Source organism: Lampetra fluviatilis, chromosome 24 (assembly GCF_964198595.1).
Source record: "Lampetra fluviatilis chromosome 24, kcLamFluv1.1, whole genome shotgun sequence".
NCBI classification, from domain to species: domain Eukaryota; kingdom Metazoa; phylum Chordata; class Hyperoartia; order Petromyzontiformes; family Petromyzontidae; genus Lampetra; species Lampetra fluviatilis.
In genome coordinates this window covers 1,498,606-1,517,356 of record NC_136298.1, presented here as the reverse complement: position 1 = coordinate 1,517,356, position 18,751 = coordinate 1,498,606, and the positions used below count along the sequence as shown (strand labels likewise).

Sequence of the window (18,751 nt, the reverse complement as noted above, 5' to 3'; positions counted from 1 at the left end):
GTATATGTGGATCGCCTCATGAACGAATCTCTCATGGTAGCCAGATGGCTTGCAGAGAACCTATGTCTTGGAGAAGTCAATGTCATGTGAGCCCACTGAACTGTAACAGTGATCTGCCATGGGCGAGGTGTTTGTACTACCGCGTTTCAGGTCTGCTTTATGTTCACGGATGCGGTCCGAGACAAGTCGTTTGGTTTCTCCAATGTAACTGCTACCACAGAGGCAACTTAGTTTGTAGACGCCAGGGTACTGTATGTCTGGAACCACATCTTTTACAGACGGGACCGGGACCGGTTGATACGGTTGTGGCGTATATTCTGGTAAGCGCTTCTGGCTATTTCAGTATCGGCTGGGAAAATATCGATGGGTTTAATGAGGCTTCCATAAGGCATTGGGCAGCACAGAAGATACCAGACAAGGCCACGAGATAAGGTGGAGCTGCCGGTTGGGATATAAGGCGACTCTGAGCAGCAACTCAGCATCGTCTAGCTCACGAACCACAGAGAAACATGCACGGGCTCATCCTCGCTCTTCTCGTGGGTGTCGCTGGTGAGTTCCTCCAGACTCTGTGTGCCTGTTTGTCTTTGTCTCTGTGTCTTTGTCTTAGTTTGTATCTGTGTGTGTATCTGTGTCGGGAGCGATAATGCAATGGAAAGCGTGCTGCGCTACAAACCCAGCGTCCTGAATTCGATTCTGACGATTATCTGAACCAGTCTTGGTCTCTCTTAGGTCGACTCAGCCTCAAAATGAGTACCTGGTTCGATGTGTAAACATCGACAGCCTTTTTCATAGGTGCTACTTGCTAACAGCATTTTCCAAAAGTCTGTTAAGACTATACGGGGAATCTTTGTCTGTGTCGTGTATAAGTTTGGGGAGCAGTAGTGTAGCAGTTACCGTGCTGCGCTACGAACCCGGTGACTAGAGTTCGATTTTTAGCTCACGGCTAAACATTAGTGGCGAGCGATATGTGATCCAAATTATTTTGGTGTTATTAAGAATGGTCATTGTCCAAAACCTCGTCTATGATATATTTTCCTTTTAAGACAGAACCCCTAATGACCAGCGTGGTGAAGTATGGTCAAACAACCCCCATGCATGTATGTTGAACTTATTTCGCACCGTACTAAACACAAAACGCAGTTTTAAAGAAACGACCAACACATCGTGGGGAGGCCTTCATTCTGCATTCGATTGGCAAGGGGCTGGATATTATATCATTGTATCACTATAATTAAAACAAATATCTTGTCGTGGATACATAGAGAGCAGCAATAGTGGTGCAGCAGTCGGTGCGCTGTGCTATGGTAACCAATGGCGCGGGTTTGAGCTTCCTGCAATGTTGGACAGCCGTCGCCCATTTGTATCCAAAAAAAAACGTTGTCTCGCCTCATCACCGATGGCTTTCATTTTACTCATTTAGCCTCACCGGGAAACGCGCCTTTTTAGCCCGCCACGAGAGACGATGAGGAGCGAGATGGTGATGACGATGGTGTCGATTCTAATCGTCCTATTAACACGGTTGACTACGTACGGTGCAACAAGAAGTTCAACATACAACGCCATAGCTGTCAACCGGTACGGTTTATCCCGTATTATTGTACAGGAAAATTGAGTTTTCAGGTCCATACGGCATACAGCTGTTTCAATACGGTGAAAAAATGTGTGTCTATGTGTTTGTGTTTCTCCCTTGTGGTGGGACTTTGTAGGATGAACGTTGAGATTTATAAAGGACACGGGTGACCAATAAGGTCTGAATTGGTCTGTAATAAGGTAGACACTGACAAGGGGTTGAGAGGTATGCAACACACATCCGTCTGGCAATGACAGTGGGGTGATGGCGTTGATAATAGTTGTGCAAGCGATAACTATTATTATTTATAATACTATAATTTTAATACAGCCTAATTCATGCAAATTGCTGCTGTAGAATGTGCAAAGCGCCTTTCTGCGGATTTGGCACAAAGGCCCAGGGGAAACCCACAGACAGACGCGTGGGAAAGCAGAACAGACGCCAACAACTTCCCAAGCTTTGTGGTCCCACATTGGGGTGTTCGAGCAACTCCAATGTTGGCGATGATTGGGATGTTGCTAGCAGTGAGACTGCTTTCAATGAAGACATCGACGACTATGATGATGAATGTTGGTGGATGCAAGTTAATGGCCCTGGACATACATCGACACGACTGTGTGTGTGTGTGCTGGCCACCCACTCCAACGCGTGCGGTTCCGGCCTTCATAGGTGCTCGCTAATAACACTTGCCCCAACAGTCTGTGAAAGCTCTCCTGGGGGATCTTTGTCTTTGTCTGGCAGCGGCGGCCCCATACATGTATGAGGACCACATCGTGGGTGGCTCCGAGTGCGCTGCCCACTCGCAGCCGTGGCAGGTGTCCCTCAACATCGGATACCACTTCTGCGGAGGCTCCCTGATCAACAGCGAGTGGGTCGTGTCTGCCGCTCACTGCTACCAGACGTGAGTGAGCTGCGCGCGGACAAGAGCGGATCTCTTCGCTGTGTGCGTGTGGGTGACTAGGAGGCTGAGCGGGCAGAGATGGAGCTGCTATCTAAAATACACGAAAACGTCCGGATGTAATGTCGTTACATTTGCAATTTGCAATTGGTATCTAAATTACACACTCCAAAGAAATTGGTCATTCGTACATAAATTACATAAGTCAGCAATCTGAATGCGTTTTGCCCATCTCTGCATGGTGGCGTGATGTTCCGGTGGGGTTTTTCCGAGTCACAGCACTGCAATCTCCATTACCCATATTACATTTCTCAATGGACACTGAGGTGTTGCTCAACTCCCGTTAACAGCCTTGAACCAGTGGTGTAAATTCCAAATTCCTAATTTCGTGGGCAAGTCTCCAACAGGAAAATCACCCTACAAAGAAGTAGCAATGTTATCAATCTCAGAGGGGAGATGGGCCAAGTGAACCCCCAACCGTGATTTTGAACATGGAGCATTTCATTTGGGAAGATGCTCATTGTGCCCAGCGTGATAGCAGTAGGGAATAGGAATAGCGGAGATGAGATGCGACTTAAGGCGCCGAGTTGCCAAGTCACTTAAGCGCCGTATAAATGCAATTCCTCATCATTATCCTCGTCCCTATCCTCCTCCAACCCCAGGGCGTCCCGCATCTCCGTGCGCATCGGCGAGCACAACATCTTCGTGACCGAGGGCACCGAGCAGAGGATCCAGGCCTCCAAGGCGATCCAGCACCCCCAGTACAACTCCTGGAACATCGACAATGACATCATGCTCATCAAGCTGTCCTCGCCCGCCACCCTCAACCAGTACGCGCAGCCCATCGCGCTGCCCTCCTCCTGCGTCAACACCGGAGTCATGTGCACCATCTCCGGCTGGGGCGAGACCCAGACCAGCGTCGGTGAGGACGCACTGCGCTCACCGCCCCCACCCACCCCCCTTCTCCCCCTTCTACTGCGGCAGAGACGTGAAGGGAAACGCGTTCAACATCTGCCCCCATGCAAATCGAAAACGTCCTTCTAATCGGGAGAGAGAAGTTGTTTACTCGTTAACGCAGCCACGTCACGATTGGGCGGTTACAATTACTTGTCGAGTATTGTTGCATGCAGTGGAAAACCGGAGTGCCTGAAATGAGGGGATAACACTTAAACACCTCATCTTGGATATATATAATTATTGTACAGCACTGGCACAAAGGCCCAAAACGCCAAGCAGCCAGCAACACACCGCGCTACTGAACACGTCGCGAACAAGAGTGAATACGTTTTCTCGAATTGAGCAACATAGCTAGAAACATTGACAGCGAATTCCTAAGCTGCAGGCGGTGTTTTGACCCCGCAGCGTGACAAGTTCGACGCGTCAGTGGTGGGGTGCCGCCCTGTGCCGTGTGTTCGGCCTCGCCACCTCCTCGACCGGCGTTGTCTCCCCCCACAGGCAGTCCCGACGTCCTCATGTGCGTCCAGGCGCCCGTGCTGAGCGACACCTCCTGCAGGAACTCCTACCCTGGTGACATCACCAACAACATGATCTGCCTGGGATACCTGGAAGGCGGCAAGGACTCCTGCCAGGTGAGACGGCGACATCGGAGCCGAAGGAGCTCGCTTCTATCAGAGGAACGGAGGGATTCGGGAATCGCAGCGCGCCTATAACTTGGGTTTATATCGTTTCACGTAAATATGCTGCGCAAGAAGTAGGATACGGTATTCATTTAAAACGTGAAACAATTAAAACAGGGAGAATGTGTTCATGTATATTTGTATTTAAAAAGTATTAAGCCTAGCCTTGAATTTGGCAGCAAAAGATGGCCTGTGGGAGGAAATTCCAGACTCAAGTGACCAGAGCAAATGGTGAAAATTTGCTTTGTGAGTACAATTATCGTGTGACCACACATCGCGTACGATAATAAGCTGCGTTGGTAATATGTTCAAATATGCATTGACAGAATTGCACCCATTTGTAACATGAATACGACGCTCGCTTGCTACTCCCTGGTCTCGTCTGCTTGTAAAGTCAAATCGATTTCCTGCTGCAATGACCATTGAGCCACTGGTGCTCACCTCACGTTTACAGCCCTGAGCATGGTAGAAAAGTTATTGGGCAATCACCGTTGACTTTCTCAGAGAAATGATGGGATGAGTCAAAATCTGAATATTTACTTTTGCCGGAGGAACCGATGAGCTATAAAGCTCTCTTTTATTCGATGTCCAGTCGGGGCCGGTCAGAACGTTACAACAACAAACAATACAAAACACCGGTTTCATACGTAGGCTTTCACGACCAATATCACCCATAATTTAAATTTTTTTGGGGTTAGATCGTGGATATAACAAAAACAAACCTTTATTAATACAAACCACAATAGGAGTCAACCTCCAACCAGGACTTGAACTCGCAACACCTTACGATTGACAGCTTCTCGATCTACCGCTGAGCCACCGGATGCAGGAGACAGCTGCTAACCCCCGACCCCCCTGACCCCTGCTGCTGCCGCCACCGCAGGGAGACTCCGGTGGCCCCGTCGCGTGCAATGGCGAGCTGCAGGGCATCGTGTCCTGGGGCCGTGGTTGCGCCCTGCCCAACTACCCCGGCGTGTACACCAAGGTGTGCAACTACAACGCCTGGATCGCGCAGACCATCGCGGCCAACTAAGCGTGGATCTGGCACACTACTCTACACCGCGACCATGATGATTATGACGACGATTGTTATGGTGTAACAAATGAATAAATATGTGAACCAATAATTTATCTTGGTTTCTGTGGTTTTTTTGTCAGCTTGTTTTTATGGCGTATGCACTTATTCCAAGTCAATTTCACAGTTTGTTGACTTTAAAAGCCAAAAAGTCAAAGTGAATGACTGTTTAAGGAGTGTTCACCTCCTGTTTGCAGCTCGGAACCAGTGGTGGAAATTCCATATTCCTATGATGGGTCAAGTCTATCCATAGGACAACCACTGTTGACATTTGTTGTATCCTAACCCTTCTTCCAAACTTGATATTTTTATATATTATTTGTTTTACTTGATATATAATGAATGAAAACACCCCAAAGCGCAGCAGGCTGCAAAAACCAGGTGTTGTTAAGTAATGAACTGGAGGAGGGCTAGGATGACAGAATTTGCAACCTTGCTTCAAGGAAGGAGGGGGCCTGATGAACGGGCATATGTCACCCGTGCAGGCGGCAGAGACAGTGGGAGAGTCAGCCAGACATAATTAAGGCAAAAAGCCAACCATCCTGCATGGTTTTAAGGAATTAAATTATTAAATCCAGGGTGAGTGGTCAAATGAAGTGGGTCAGCAACGCTGTGTGCACAGGGGAGGGAGCTGATTAACAACCCTGCACGGCTGAACGTGAGGGGGCCTTTGACCTGAAATTAAGAATAACACTCCCAGAGCAGAAGGTTGGATGGCCACAGTGAGACGAATAAGAGCGTTGTATATCAAGGATGCAGACTCAGCTGAACGGCGAGGCTGCGGAGGTTACCAGGAGTTCGCGTTCGCCTAGTTAAGTCAAAAAGCTCAATAATTCTGTATTGCTATTAAAGTAACGTTAAAGTCGGAATTTAACAACAGGATAGGCTAAAGTTATCGATAATCACACCCACTCCAATTAAACCAGGCCACAAGTTACGCCTACTGAACCATCACCATCATTAAGTCAATATGAAATGTTATTTCCATACTTTAAAATACAACTCGACCCAAAGCATATGACAATCAGAACCTTCCTAAGTCAAAATTGAATCGCACCCAGACAGGAGCGAATAGTCGATATAAGGTTGAAGAGGGAAGGAAATTAAGAGCACGGCGAACTGCAAACGTAAGCAAAAAGCCGGGAACAACACACCAAGCCCAGCAACAGCGAGTCGGGCTTCGACAGGCCATAAAAGTAGGAATGATAACTCCCGGGGTCAGGGGACATCAGAAAAAGCAAGCAGACAAAAACCAGAACTGACTCCAAGGTTCAACCGCCCTCACCTACAAGGAGTGACGGAAATTAATGAGGCCTTGAGTTAACGGCGTCAGCTGGACAGCAACAACACCGGCGAGCAGAGACAGAGTGAGGCAAAGACTGCCAGGCTATGAAATACAACTTCATGTCAGTAAAGCCCTGACCAACAAGTTAAGTTAATGACATCACAATACATAATATCGTACATAACATCAATGTTAACGCTATTCACCGTCAACTATATTCCGCTTATATAACCATGCAGACACCAAGGAATACGAATTCCTAGGATCAAGAAACTTACCCCTTAACCTAAGATATCGGAAATAAATTAATAATAATAAGCCTATGCATGAAAGACAAAAGTAAAACTTATGAAAAGCCAGGATAGCGGGATAAATCACCACCAGGTCGAAATAAAATACATAATAAAAGAGCGATGTTAAACCCAGGGTCGGAGAGAAAGGGAGATCCCGGCCGTCTTTGTATCCCCGCAGCGCGGGATGGGAGTGTGTATGTGCTCGGGGAGGCACCTCCACTTGGGTCAAGCACCACGATGGGAAACGACACACCTTAGGCTACATACAGAATCATAACTGGGAAATGGTAAGGGACAAATGTTAATTTAAAACTTTTTAACCATGTCTGTGTGCGTCTGTGAGGGTCGGAGGGAGTGTGCCCCTCCCTCCAGGTCGTGCAACACGGACAGAAACGCCGGTGAGACGATTTGTAACGTCTGTGTTTTGGTTCATGAAGGAGGCCAGACAAGAGATAATATTGCACCCAGACAGAGAGACGACTTCGAGGCAATTTGTAACATCTGATTGTTTGCTCATGGATTTTATGGAGGGAGTATGACAACGGAAAATATGCCGTGGGTGATGCACACAAGGACACACGGACGTACGGACACACACATGAACACACCTACACACGGACAGATCCTGACACAGTAAATCAAAAGAAAACCCCGCCTTGTGGGCAGGACCCAAAGGGATTTTTCGGCATAAAAGAAAGGACTCTGAGCATTGGAAACCAGTTCGACAGGAGAGTCAACTCATCACGAGTTCGACCAGTGGGTCGGCTCCGGAGCGAGCTCGACCGAGTGGGTCGGCTCGACTCATCTTCAGCTCGACCGAGCGGGTCGACTCAAGGGCGAGCTGCGACTAACGGGTCGGCTCGACTCTTCAGCTTCTGGGACTCAGCCGAGTTCAGACGGCTCTCGGGGCTCGACTCAAGCGGCTCCCCATCTCCTCTGCAGGCGGGCAAGACCCGCGCGACAGCCCAACCTCTGCCGAGTCGGTTTCGCTGCTGCCGCGAGAATCGCGGTTTGGTGACGACGCTGCGAGCGAGCTGTGGGCGTTACCTACCGACCGGGTTCCGAACTACGACAGCGTATCAGAGGCATCCAACCAATTCACCACGGTGACAGAGGAGCGACTAATACGTATGACGCGCATCGCCCCCTCACCACACGACCACCAGGCGTCTGCTTGACATAAAGAACCGACTCCGAACACTGACTATTGAAGACAACTCTTACCACTCAAACCCACTCGAACCCATAAGCCATCCGTGGCTGTGAAGAAAAACTCGAGACCGAGTGATGGCCATCCGTCATTTATAAGAGTATTCGTAATTTTTATCTTTAATATTTAGTGGACTGTACTCTTAATCGCATAAATTCCCAACAGATCCATCAATACGAATTGATTCTTGGCACCTCCTTCCGCCGAGCAACGCTCACGTGGGGAGTGGTGGCCCACCAGATCCTTATCAGGTGATCTGGTCCCCAATTAGTAAATTTGATATAAGATAACGATCTTCGGAAAAGGAGCATCGTCGCCGGCCCTTACTCCGAGCCATTCTGTTGTCAGATAACCTGCCGATGTATCTGTTGAGATTGGTGCCTTTAAGAATAATAACTGTTTTGATTGTGTTTTCTTTATCGCCGTATAATCTTTCAAGTATCTTTCATTCATTAACGTTAAGGTTTTTCTTAGCATAGTATTTGCATGTTTTAACGACTCTCTCTCTCACTAACAACCATCGCGTTATGCGGGATCTGTGTGCCGTTGTCAAGTGAAATCAGACAATCGTTGATGATACTGTATTGATGCCGTATTGACGTTCCGAGATTGAGAGTTCGCATACTATATCATAGTTGAGGTTGAATTAGTAATAAATTGATTAATACAGAAGTGGTTGTGTGATTCCTTCCTGAAATCTATGCATAAGATCTGCTTCTGCGTTGAGATCTGAACTTGGTGACCTTAATAAACACACTAACACATACTCAGTAAATGTTAAAGCGATAACGGGGCGAACCGGGGACCTAAGATAAGCGAGAATGAGACGAACCTAGACAACGATGCCGAGTTAATCTAAGTTAATCTTGTATACTTACACCACACCTGCATAACTGCATACGATTAATTGCCTTATTCCGATCGATAACCCACCCTCGTCGCCGAGGCAGGGTCTGGTTATCATAACGACTTGCATCATCATAATTCCACCCACTCGCATAATTACTACGATTACCTCTCGAATTGGCATAATTAAATGTGCATAATTACCTCAATTAACATATTTCCGGATAATTACACATTTGGCCAAATTTCAATTGATTATTATTATTATTTTCACTGAATATTCATAACCCACACATACAACACAATAATTTCACCCACGCACGCATACAACATATCAAAATTTTCATAACCAACATATACAACACATTCAAGTCGAATAATGAGTCAATCCCCAACCAGGAATTGAACTCCCTAACTTCTCATTGTGAGCCACTCACTCTGATGCTGGATACTATGATGATGTATTGGTTAGCACATTGTATTCTGAACCTTGTCACTTTAAAGTGGTCTTTTGGGGTTATATTGTGCAAATATAATTGTGTCGTTAAACCCACCACCACCCGACACAGCCAATGAGTAAGGTTTGACACTTAAACAAACATGCCAATTCGTTACTAGTTCAGCACTAACCGGTGTGTTGGAGAGTAACAACAATGTAATTACTGGCAAAACGTCATACTCGAATTGTAAATGTTGTGGGTTTACTCTCCACCACATCGGTGTGCTGAACTAGTAACGAATTGGCATGTTTTGTTGACGTGACAGACCTTACTAAATGGCTGTCGGATGGTGGCAAGTTTAACGACACATTTATATTCACGTGATCTATCCACAAAAAAACATATTTTTTGGATATTGATCACGAAAGCCTACTCCTTGTGAAACTGGTCACCTGAGATTATGGGCCTAGGCTACAATCAATAGCGAGTGAAAGAACCATCACCAACCCACCCCAACCAGGATGGTGAAGTTCGGTCAAGCAACCCCCCAACGACTGACACGGGGTATATGGATGCCTTTATCCAGCAGTGGTTTTACAAAGGTATTTCAGTTAATTTAGTGTACTACTCTTGGCTATATTCAATAAATAACGAGCCAAACGACAAGACTCATCTAATTTATTCTATTTCGGATTTATATAGCGCCCTTTCTAGGGCGCTTTAAAATGAAAGCCGACGGCGTTCAGTGGTGAGGTGACGGAATGGAGGGACAGGGGCTGGGAATGGAGCTGATGTTGCAGGGGTAGGTAAGACAGAATAAGGTGGAGTGTGATGGTGAGTGAGGGTGTCTGATAGGTGCAGCATGAATGAGAGGGAGTGGGGTATAGGGCACATGCGTGAAGTTGTGAAATGGACATGGATGAGGGTAGGGGAAGAGGTCTGGTGGCCGGATAATTGAGCTGATGGAGGAGCACAGTGTAGGGCTGGGGGATATTACATATGTAATAAAGGTCTTAGAAGCGACTTCTGGAATCAGGGTCTTTATTTGTTTTTAGTTCACAACACTCCTCATATAAATTCCACTCCTGTCTTACTCCTTCACACTGCTAGAGAGAGAGAGAGACTCGTGCTGCCACGTGGCAGGCCTGGACCCCCGCTCCAGCGTGGAATCACCCTTCGTTCGTTCCAGATCTGACCACGTGTTGCCTGTCTCCACCCCTTTTAATACCCGGGTCACGTGGTACCTTTCCACCAGTCCTGGTTAACATCCATGGAATCTTCCAGACTCCATCGTACGATCCCAGGACCATGCCCCTGACTCGTCCCCCCATTGGCTGTGGCTAAAGCCACCAGATCCAATCATCTACTTGCAGATGTCACCTTCCCATTACGTCAGGGCCACGCCCCTAGACTTCTCCCCATTGGCTATGGGCCAGGACCGGTAGAGCAAATCATCGTAATGAGGTGTGATCAATCAACCACCCGGATATACCCTCACATTACACATACATGATGCATGTGTAGTGAGTTCTCAGTGAGTCAGACAACGTTGTTGAGGCACACTCTTTTATTTAACCAAGGCAGTAACAATACTTGAAGGGGTAACGGCCCCTTCACCCGTACTCAATGCAAAACACCCCTAGCACTATTCCCTGACTGTCCTATTCCCAGTCCTCCGCTATGAGTGCTAGGGGAGGCTATCTGATCCGGCCCTGGCCAAGCACGGATCCCGGCACCCAGCTAACCAGACCGTGCTCTTACAAGAGCAGCGGTCCTGAAGCTCTTGGGGCCGCGCCACTGGCTTGCCCTGCTCGGCCCTGAGAAGGACAGCGAGCCAGGGGATTTCCAGGGCCTATTCTGCCGGTCTTCAGTCTTCTCTGGTAAGCTTCTAACACACTGGCCCCGAGCCCTCTGGCTCCCCGCCTTTTATAGGAATCCTCTCCGAGGGGTGGGGCTATGGGGGATCACAGTGCCCCCATGGCCCCCCAGGGTTAACCGATGCGGACGTGGATGTAGTGTTGTATATGTTGGTTATGAAAATTTTGATGTGTTGTATGCGTGCGTGGGTGAAATTATTATGTTGTATATGTGGGTTATGAATATTCAGTGAAAATAATAGTAATCAAATGAAATTTGGCCAAATGTGTAATTATCCGGAAATATGTTAATTTTATGTAATTATGCACATTTAATTATGCCAATTCGAGAAGTAATCGTAGTAATTATGCGAGTGGGTGTAATTATGATAATGCCAGTCGTTATGATAACCAGACCCCGCCTCGGTGACGAGGGTGGGTTATCGATCGGAATAAGGCAATTAATCGTATGCAGTTATGCAGGTGTGGTGTAAGTATACAAGATTAACTTAGATTAACTCGGCATCGTTGTCTAGGTTCGTCTCATTCTCGCTTATCTTTAGGTCCCCGGTTCACCCCGTTATCGCTTTAACATTTACTGAGTATGTGTTAGTGTGTTTATTAAGATCACCAAGTTCAGATCTCAACGCAGAAGCAGATCTTATGCATAAATTTCAGGAAAGAATCACACAACCACTTCTGTATTAATCAATTTATTACTAATTCAACTTCGACTATGATATAGTATGCGAACTCTCAATCTCGGAACGTCAATACGGCATCAATACAGTATCATCAACGATTGTCTGATTTCACTTTGACAACGGCACATAGATCCCGCATAACGCGATGGTTGTTAGTGAGAGAGAGAGTCGTTAAAACATGCAAATACTATGCTAAGAAAACCTTAACGTTAATGAATGAAAGATACTTGAAAGATTATACGGCGATAAAACACAATCAAAAACAGTTGTTATTCTTAAAGGCACCAATCTCAACAATTTATGCGATTAAGAGTACAGCCCACTAAATATTAAAGATAAAAATTACGAATACTCTTATAAACGACGGATGGCCATCACTCGGTCTCGAGTGTTTCTTCACAGCCACGGATGGCTTATGGGTTCGAGTGTTTTTGAGTGGTAAGAGTTGTCTTCACTAGTCAGTGTTCGGAGTCGGTTCTTTATGTCAAACAGACGCCTGGTGGTCGTGTGGTGAGGGGGCGGTGCGCGTCATACGTATTAGTCGCTCCTCTGTCACCGTGGTGAATTGGTTGGATGCCTGTTGATACGCTGTCGTAGTTCGGAACCCGGTCGGTAGGTGGCGCCCACAGCTCGCTCGCAGCGCGCAGTGCTGGGTCGTCACCTCGTCGCCAAACCGCGACCTTCAGCTGCAGAGCGACCTTCGACTCGGCAGAGGTTGGCCCACGCAGGCCGAGTTGAGCTGTCAAGCGGGTCTTGCCCACCTGCAGAGGAGACGGGGAGCCGCTTGAGTCGAGCCCCGAGAGCCGTCTGAACTCGGCTGAGTCCCAGAAGCTGAAGAGTCGAGCCGACCCGTTAGTCGCAGCTCGCCCTTGAGTCGACCCGCTCGGTCAAGCTGAAGATGAGTCGAGCCGACCCGCTGGTCGAGCTCGGCTGGTGAGTTGACCCTTCTGGTCGAACTCGGCTGGTGAGTTGACCCTTCTGGTCGAACTCGGCTGATGAGTCGAGCCGACCCTTCCGGTCGAGCTCGCTCATGAGTCGACCCGTTGGTCGCACTCGTGATGAGTTGACTCTCCTGGTCGAACTGGTTTCCAATGCTCAGAGTCCTTTCTTTTATGCCGAAAAATCCCTTTGGGTCCTGCCCACAAGGCGGGGTTTTCTTTTGATTTACTGTGTCAGGATCTGTCCGTGTGTAGGTGTGTTCATGTGTGTGTCCGTACGTCCGTGTGTCCTTGTGTGCATCACCCACGGCATATTTTCCGTTGTCATACTCCCTCCATAAAATCCATGAGCAAACAATCAGATGTTACAAATTGCCTCGAAGTCGTCTCTCTGTCTGGGTGCAATATTATCTCTTGTCTGGCCTTCTTCATGAACCAAAACACAGACGTTACAAATCGTCTCACAGGCGTCTCTGTCCGTGTTGCACGACCTGGAGGGAGGGGCACACTCCCTCCGACCCTCACAGACGCACACAGACATGGTTAAAAAGTTTTAAATTAACATTTGTCCCTTACCATTTCCCAGTTATGATTCTGTATGTAGCCTAAGGTGTGTCGTTTCCCATCGTGGTGCTTGACCCAAGTGGAGGTGCCTCCCCGAGCACATACACACTCCCATCCCGCGCTGCGGGGATACAAAGACGGCCGGGATCTCCCTTTCTCTCCGACCCTGGGTTTAACATCGCTCTTTTATTATGTATTTTATTTCGACCTAGTGGTGATTTATCCCGCTATCCTGGCTTTTCATAAGTTTTACTTTTGTCTTTCATGCATAGGCTTATTATTATTAATTTATTTCCGATATCTTAGGTTAAGGGGTAAGTTTCTTGATCCTAGGAATTCGTATTCCTTGGTGTCTGCATGGTTATATAAGCGGAATATAGTTGACGGTGAATAGCGTTAACATTGATGTTATGTACGATATTATGTATTGTGATGTCTTTAACTTAACTTGTTCGGCTTTACTGACATGAAGTTGTATTCATAGCCTGGCAGTCTTTGCCTCACTCTGTCTCTGCTCGCCGGTGTTGTTGCTGTCCAGCTGACGCCGTTAACTCAAGGCCTCATTAATTTCCGTCACTCCTTGTAGGTGAGGGCGGTTGAACCTTGGAGTCAGTTCTGGTTTTTGTCTGCTTGCTTCTTCTGATGTCCCCTGACCCCGGGAGTTATTATTCCTACTTTTATGGCCTGTCGAAGCCCGACTCGCTGTTGCTGGGCTTGGTGTGTTGTTCCCGGCTTTTTTGCTTACGTTTGCAGTTCGCCGTGCTCTTAATTTCCTTCCCTCTTCAACCTTATATCGACTATTCGCTCCTGTCTGGGTGCGATTCAATTTTGACTTAGGAAGGTTCTGATTGTCATATGCTTCGGGTCGAGTTGTATATTAAAGTATGGAAATAACATTTCATATTGACTTAATGATGGTGATGGTTCAGTAGGCGTAACTTGTGGCCTGGTTTAATTGGAGTGGGTGTGAATATCAATAACTTTAGCCTACCCTGTTGTTAAATTCTGACTTTAACGTTACTTTAATAGCAATACAGAATAATTGAGCTTTTCGACTTAACTAGGCGAACACGAACTTTTGGTGACCTCCGCAGCCTTGTTATTCAGCTGAGCCTGCAGCCTTGAGAGAGGCACAACACCCCTATTCTCGTCTCACTGTGGTCATCCAACCTTCTGCTCTGGGAGTGTTATTCTTAATTTCAGGTCAAAGGCCCCCTCACGTTCAGACGCGCAGGTTGTTAATCAGCTCCCTCCCCTGTGCACACAGCGTTGCTGACCCACTTCATTTGACCACTCACCCTGGATTTAATAATTTAATTCCTTAAAACCATGCAGGATGGTTGGCTTTTTGCCTTAATTATGTCTGGCTGACTCTCCCACTGTCTCTGCCGCCTGCACGGGTGACATATGCCCGTTCATCAGGCCCCCTCCTTCCTTGAAGCAAGGTTGCAAATTCTGCCATCCTAGCCCTCCTCCAGTCCATTACTTAGTGACACCTGGTGTTTTGCAGTCTGCTGTGCTTTGGTGTGTTTTCATTCATTATATATCAATGATGATAATATATAAAAATATCAAGTTTGGAAGAAGGGTTAGGATACAACATGCCACCCTTTTAAAAATGACCAGTGGTCAAATGGCCACGGGTTATTTTTTAAAAAAATGTATACCCTTCTTCCATCATGAACCATCGATTGTCCTCAAGTTTTGCTGCTATTTCCTTACAACGCGCGCGTACGTGTCACAACTTAACATGGTTATATGTGACAAGAGAGAGGAAAAAAAAAATATTCTAAAGGAAGGTAAAACGATAAGGGAGGGAGAAATTATTCTATTGACTACGTGTTATAGGAGATATCGTTAAAAAGATAGTTTCTACGGTTATTCTTGGGTGGCATCATCAGGCCTTGGCTCCCTTCTAGCTTGGCAAGGTACGTTAGCAGGAGCGTGAGCAGGAGGGCTGCCCTTTCCTGGAAAACATGTTACACATTATTGTAGTGTGATATGCCCATTAGTTTAGTTCCCCAGAGATTGGTGTTTTATTCTGAGTTAATTTTTATGTCCTAAGGTTAAGCGTTATTATGTTTCCACTTAAGCTTTCTGGAATTCGTACTCTTTAGTTTTTATTTTTATTTTTTTGGAAGGTCGTGTAGGTAGGAAACATATAATAATAAAAATAATATGTATGCGGTGAATATAAGGGAATTACTAATAATAAAATTATTGTTTGTTGGTTAATTATCTTTTGTTAAGTTTCTACTTTTCGGTAAGGAAAACGTTAAGAAAACGCGAAGTTTCAACCGTTATTTATTCTGCCCTCATCTGTATCTCCAGATGTCCTGGGAGGCTAGTCCATACATCTTCTGTCCATTTGGATGTCCATGACCTCTTTGTGACCGAATTCTCAACACTTTAACCGCCCTCCATGTTTCATGGATTCCTGGTGTTCCCGTGAGGAGAAGTGAGTTGTTTTCATTAATTAATTTAAAAAAAAGGTATATATATAAATTAAAAAAAATTATTATATTTTTTTGAATTGTTCTTAATTAAAAAAAGAATAGACACAACAATCCGGCCGTTTGAAAATTATCAGGGGTCGATTTGGCCACTGGCGAACTTCCAAACCAAGTAAATGCCCCTTTTCTTGTGTTATGAATCTATAAGCCGCCCTCACTCTCGGCGGTTATTTCTTACGACGCGCGCAAATGTATCACAATCGCAACATGGTTACATTTGAAATAAGCAAAAATAAAACACAACGTTAAACATCGGTACTAATCCACAACGCATTCCTTCCAAAGCGCGCGCACGTATCACAATCTCAACAAGGCTACATTTGAAATAAGCAAAAAAAAATACCACAAAACTTTAACATCGATATCACCAGTTACATGGTTCTCATCCCTCATAACTCCGACGGATATTAATTTTCTTGTTTTTGTTAAATCCTGGGAAACGATAGGTAGCGGTTTCGAACGCATCTCTGCGTTAATTCCCTCCTGTTACATCCTTGCAATCTTTTTACCAAGTTCCGAGTGTCTGGTTTACCACTTATCACTTTGATCATTCGATCACGGTTTTCCGGTTCGTTTTTGTAATTTCCCCTCTCACTCTCTCGCGTCGTGGGAGTGTGGGGTGTAAAATTGTGCTGCACATAATCAGAATTCGCGCACACAACCAACTTATGTACTCCGTCATCACTGGCATTCGCTCTCTCTGCGATTACATGCACATTTGCCGAGTCAGTGTGTCGATTTAATTCTGTCCCTCGTAATGTTGCCCTCTTTGTTTTTACGAGTGTGTTGGATTCCAACACCATTCCCGATACGTCATGGACATTCGTCTCCATTTTAGCACTCCGATCCACATAAATTTTGGTTTCCCTTGGATATTTTCCATTCAAAGGCTCATGCCTGCGCTCCTCAGGGCGTGTCCCTGCTGTCGGTTTTTGTACTGTCCGATCACGCTTCAATGCAACCCTGTATTTCTCATTGAGCTTCGGGTTTAATACCTCGGCGGGTGGGGCGCGTGTTGGCCGCTCGCTCGCGCTCACTGTGGGTTGTTTATCATGTCTTTGGACCGCATTCTGTGTTATTCCTCTATTCCCTCCTGGTATAGCCGGTGGAGGAATTGGTCGGAATTGGATCGATTGTGTTTGACCTCCCATCCTGCGATTCTCCTGAATGTTCGCATCCATACCTCCGCAGTCTGTGTACCTTCCCGCTGGATGGTTATCTCGCCATCTTAGTGTGCAACTTTGGCCTCGTGTGTGTCGTGGGATGGGGTGTTGGTATGGTTCTGCTCTGAACCTCTCCCCCCTACGATTCTCCTGCATGTTCGCATCCATACCTCCGCAGTCTGTGTACCTTCCCGCTGGATGGTTATCTCGCCATCTCTGTGCGTAATTTGAACCTTGCGTGTGTCGTGGGATGGGGTGTTGATATGGTTCTGCTCTGAACCTCTCCCCCCTACGATTCCTCTGAATGTTCGGCTTTATGCCGCTCTCATTCTCGTGCCAACCTCTCTCTGGGTTATTTTGCCATGTGTGCGTGCGTGTTTGCTCCGTCCTGCATTGTGGGACTGCTCGGTGATTTTTATTCCTCTCTGAGAGGCTGGGTTCTTTATCCCTCTCCCTGTGTTCTGGATCCGAATTATGATTCTTAGCTCTGTATACCCATGCCATGTACGCCTTGCTCTCTATGCGGCGTAAGGATGCGGTTTCTGGATTCAAAACCATTCTCACCCTTTCGGTAATCTCTGGGCTCAAGGATTCAAAAAACATAATTTTGAACATTTTATCTCCTTCGTGGTATTGATTCACATCGCCTGCGTAATACGCTCTTTTAAATTGTACGAGGTAGTCACGTGGATCTTGGTCCATGCCCTGGGTCATCGATTTTACAGCATAAAACCCCTCAGTGAGTGTCGAATATTCTCCAAACTTCCGAATCACTGCCAGGCTCAGTTGTTTAAAATCATTTCTAACCTTGTGTGGTAGTGACTTTACCCATGGGATAGAATCTTTATTTAAGCTTCGTTTCAACAAACTCGCTTTTTCATCCCGTCTCATCAACCCTCTAATCATTGCCTCCTCTTCCACTGTCGCGATATGTGTGTGGATATCCATGGACTTATTGTGGGGGTCAAAATCGGGAATTCTGACTAGAGCCTTGTCCATCAATTTAAGGGTTTTACTGGTGAATAGGTATTCCGAAAGTTGGTCGCCGTCAGCGTCATCATCAAACAAGTTATCATCAGGCAACCTGTCACTTTTATCTGTTCTGTGTGGGGCGTGATTAAGCGGTGTGCATTTCCTGTGTGCGCGCCCAGTGCCGTGTCGCTCGTGTTGCCATTTCCCTTCAGTTTTTGCCTCTGCCCTTAGCGGAGCACGTCCTGTCGACTTTACTTTAACATTTTGCTTCCCTCTATCTGTGAAGTTGTCAATCTCACATGTTTTTGTTTGCATATGTATCTCTCCATCCCTTCTCTCGAATGAGTGTGATTTAATGTTACTTCCATATTTATTCTGTGGATACACGTCTGTGAGTTTCGCTGGTGTCGCGAGCCCTGATTTCTCCTCCCTTACGATGGTGTGAGGACATTTTTCCTCGTTTATTAGAGACGATTTCTCTCCTGTTTCCGAATTTTCCTTTATTCCACCATCCCTGACTGTATGCCTGTGTGAGGAGGAATGAGTCCTGTCCTGCCTTCTCTGCAGCTTTTGCATCGTGTTCGCCTTTGTTACATTTTATCCAGTCAATTAGTTTCCTCCGAGGTGTGTTCGTGTTATCGATACAGCTCCCTCCCCATATGTCTCTCTGACTGTACTGCTTTGTAACAGATTGGTCGGTACGTTTTAATACGAGCTCCCCGTACCCCGTCACCAATTCAAAAATTATTCTTAATCCTATCATCTCAGGTATGGCGGAAGTTACTTT

General features: G+C 46.4%; 1 protein-coding gene across 1 annotated transcript; it reads left to right on the top strand.

Annotated features, from left to right (window-relative positions):
- Nucleotides 1-500: 500 nt before the first annotated feature.
- On the top strand, nt 501-5,177 carry LOC144941218 (trypsin-2-like). Its single transcript, XM_078867836.1, has 5 exons — nt 501-549; nt 2,312-2,471; nt 3,131-3,390; nt 3,924-4,057; nt 4,989-5,177. Exons 1-5 carry the CDS (start codon nt 510-512, stop codon nt 5,136-5,138), a joined length of 744 nt encoding a protein of 247 aa, XP_078723962.1. The 5' UTR covers nt 501-509; the 3' UTR covers nt 5,139-5,177.
- The last annotated feature ends 13,574 nt before the right edge of the window (nt 5,178-18,751 follow it).

Excerpts from the sequence above, each read along its gene's own strand:
- LOC144941218 (XM_078867836.1), top strand. The coding sequence starts at position 510 with ATGCACGGGCTCATCCTCGCTCTTCTCGTGGGTGTCGCTG. Across the intron at positions 550-2,311 it reads TCTTCTCGTGGGTGTCGCTG|CGGCGGCCCCATACATGTAT; the intron begins GTGAGTTCCTCC and ends TTTGTCTGGCAG. Across the intron at positions 2,472-3,130 it reads GCCGCTCACTGCTACCAGAC|GGCGTCCCGCATCTCCGTGC; the intron begins GTGAGTGAGCTG and ends CTCCAACCCCAG.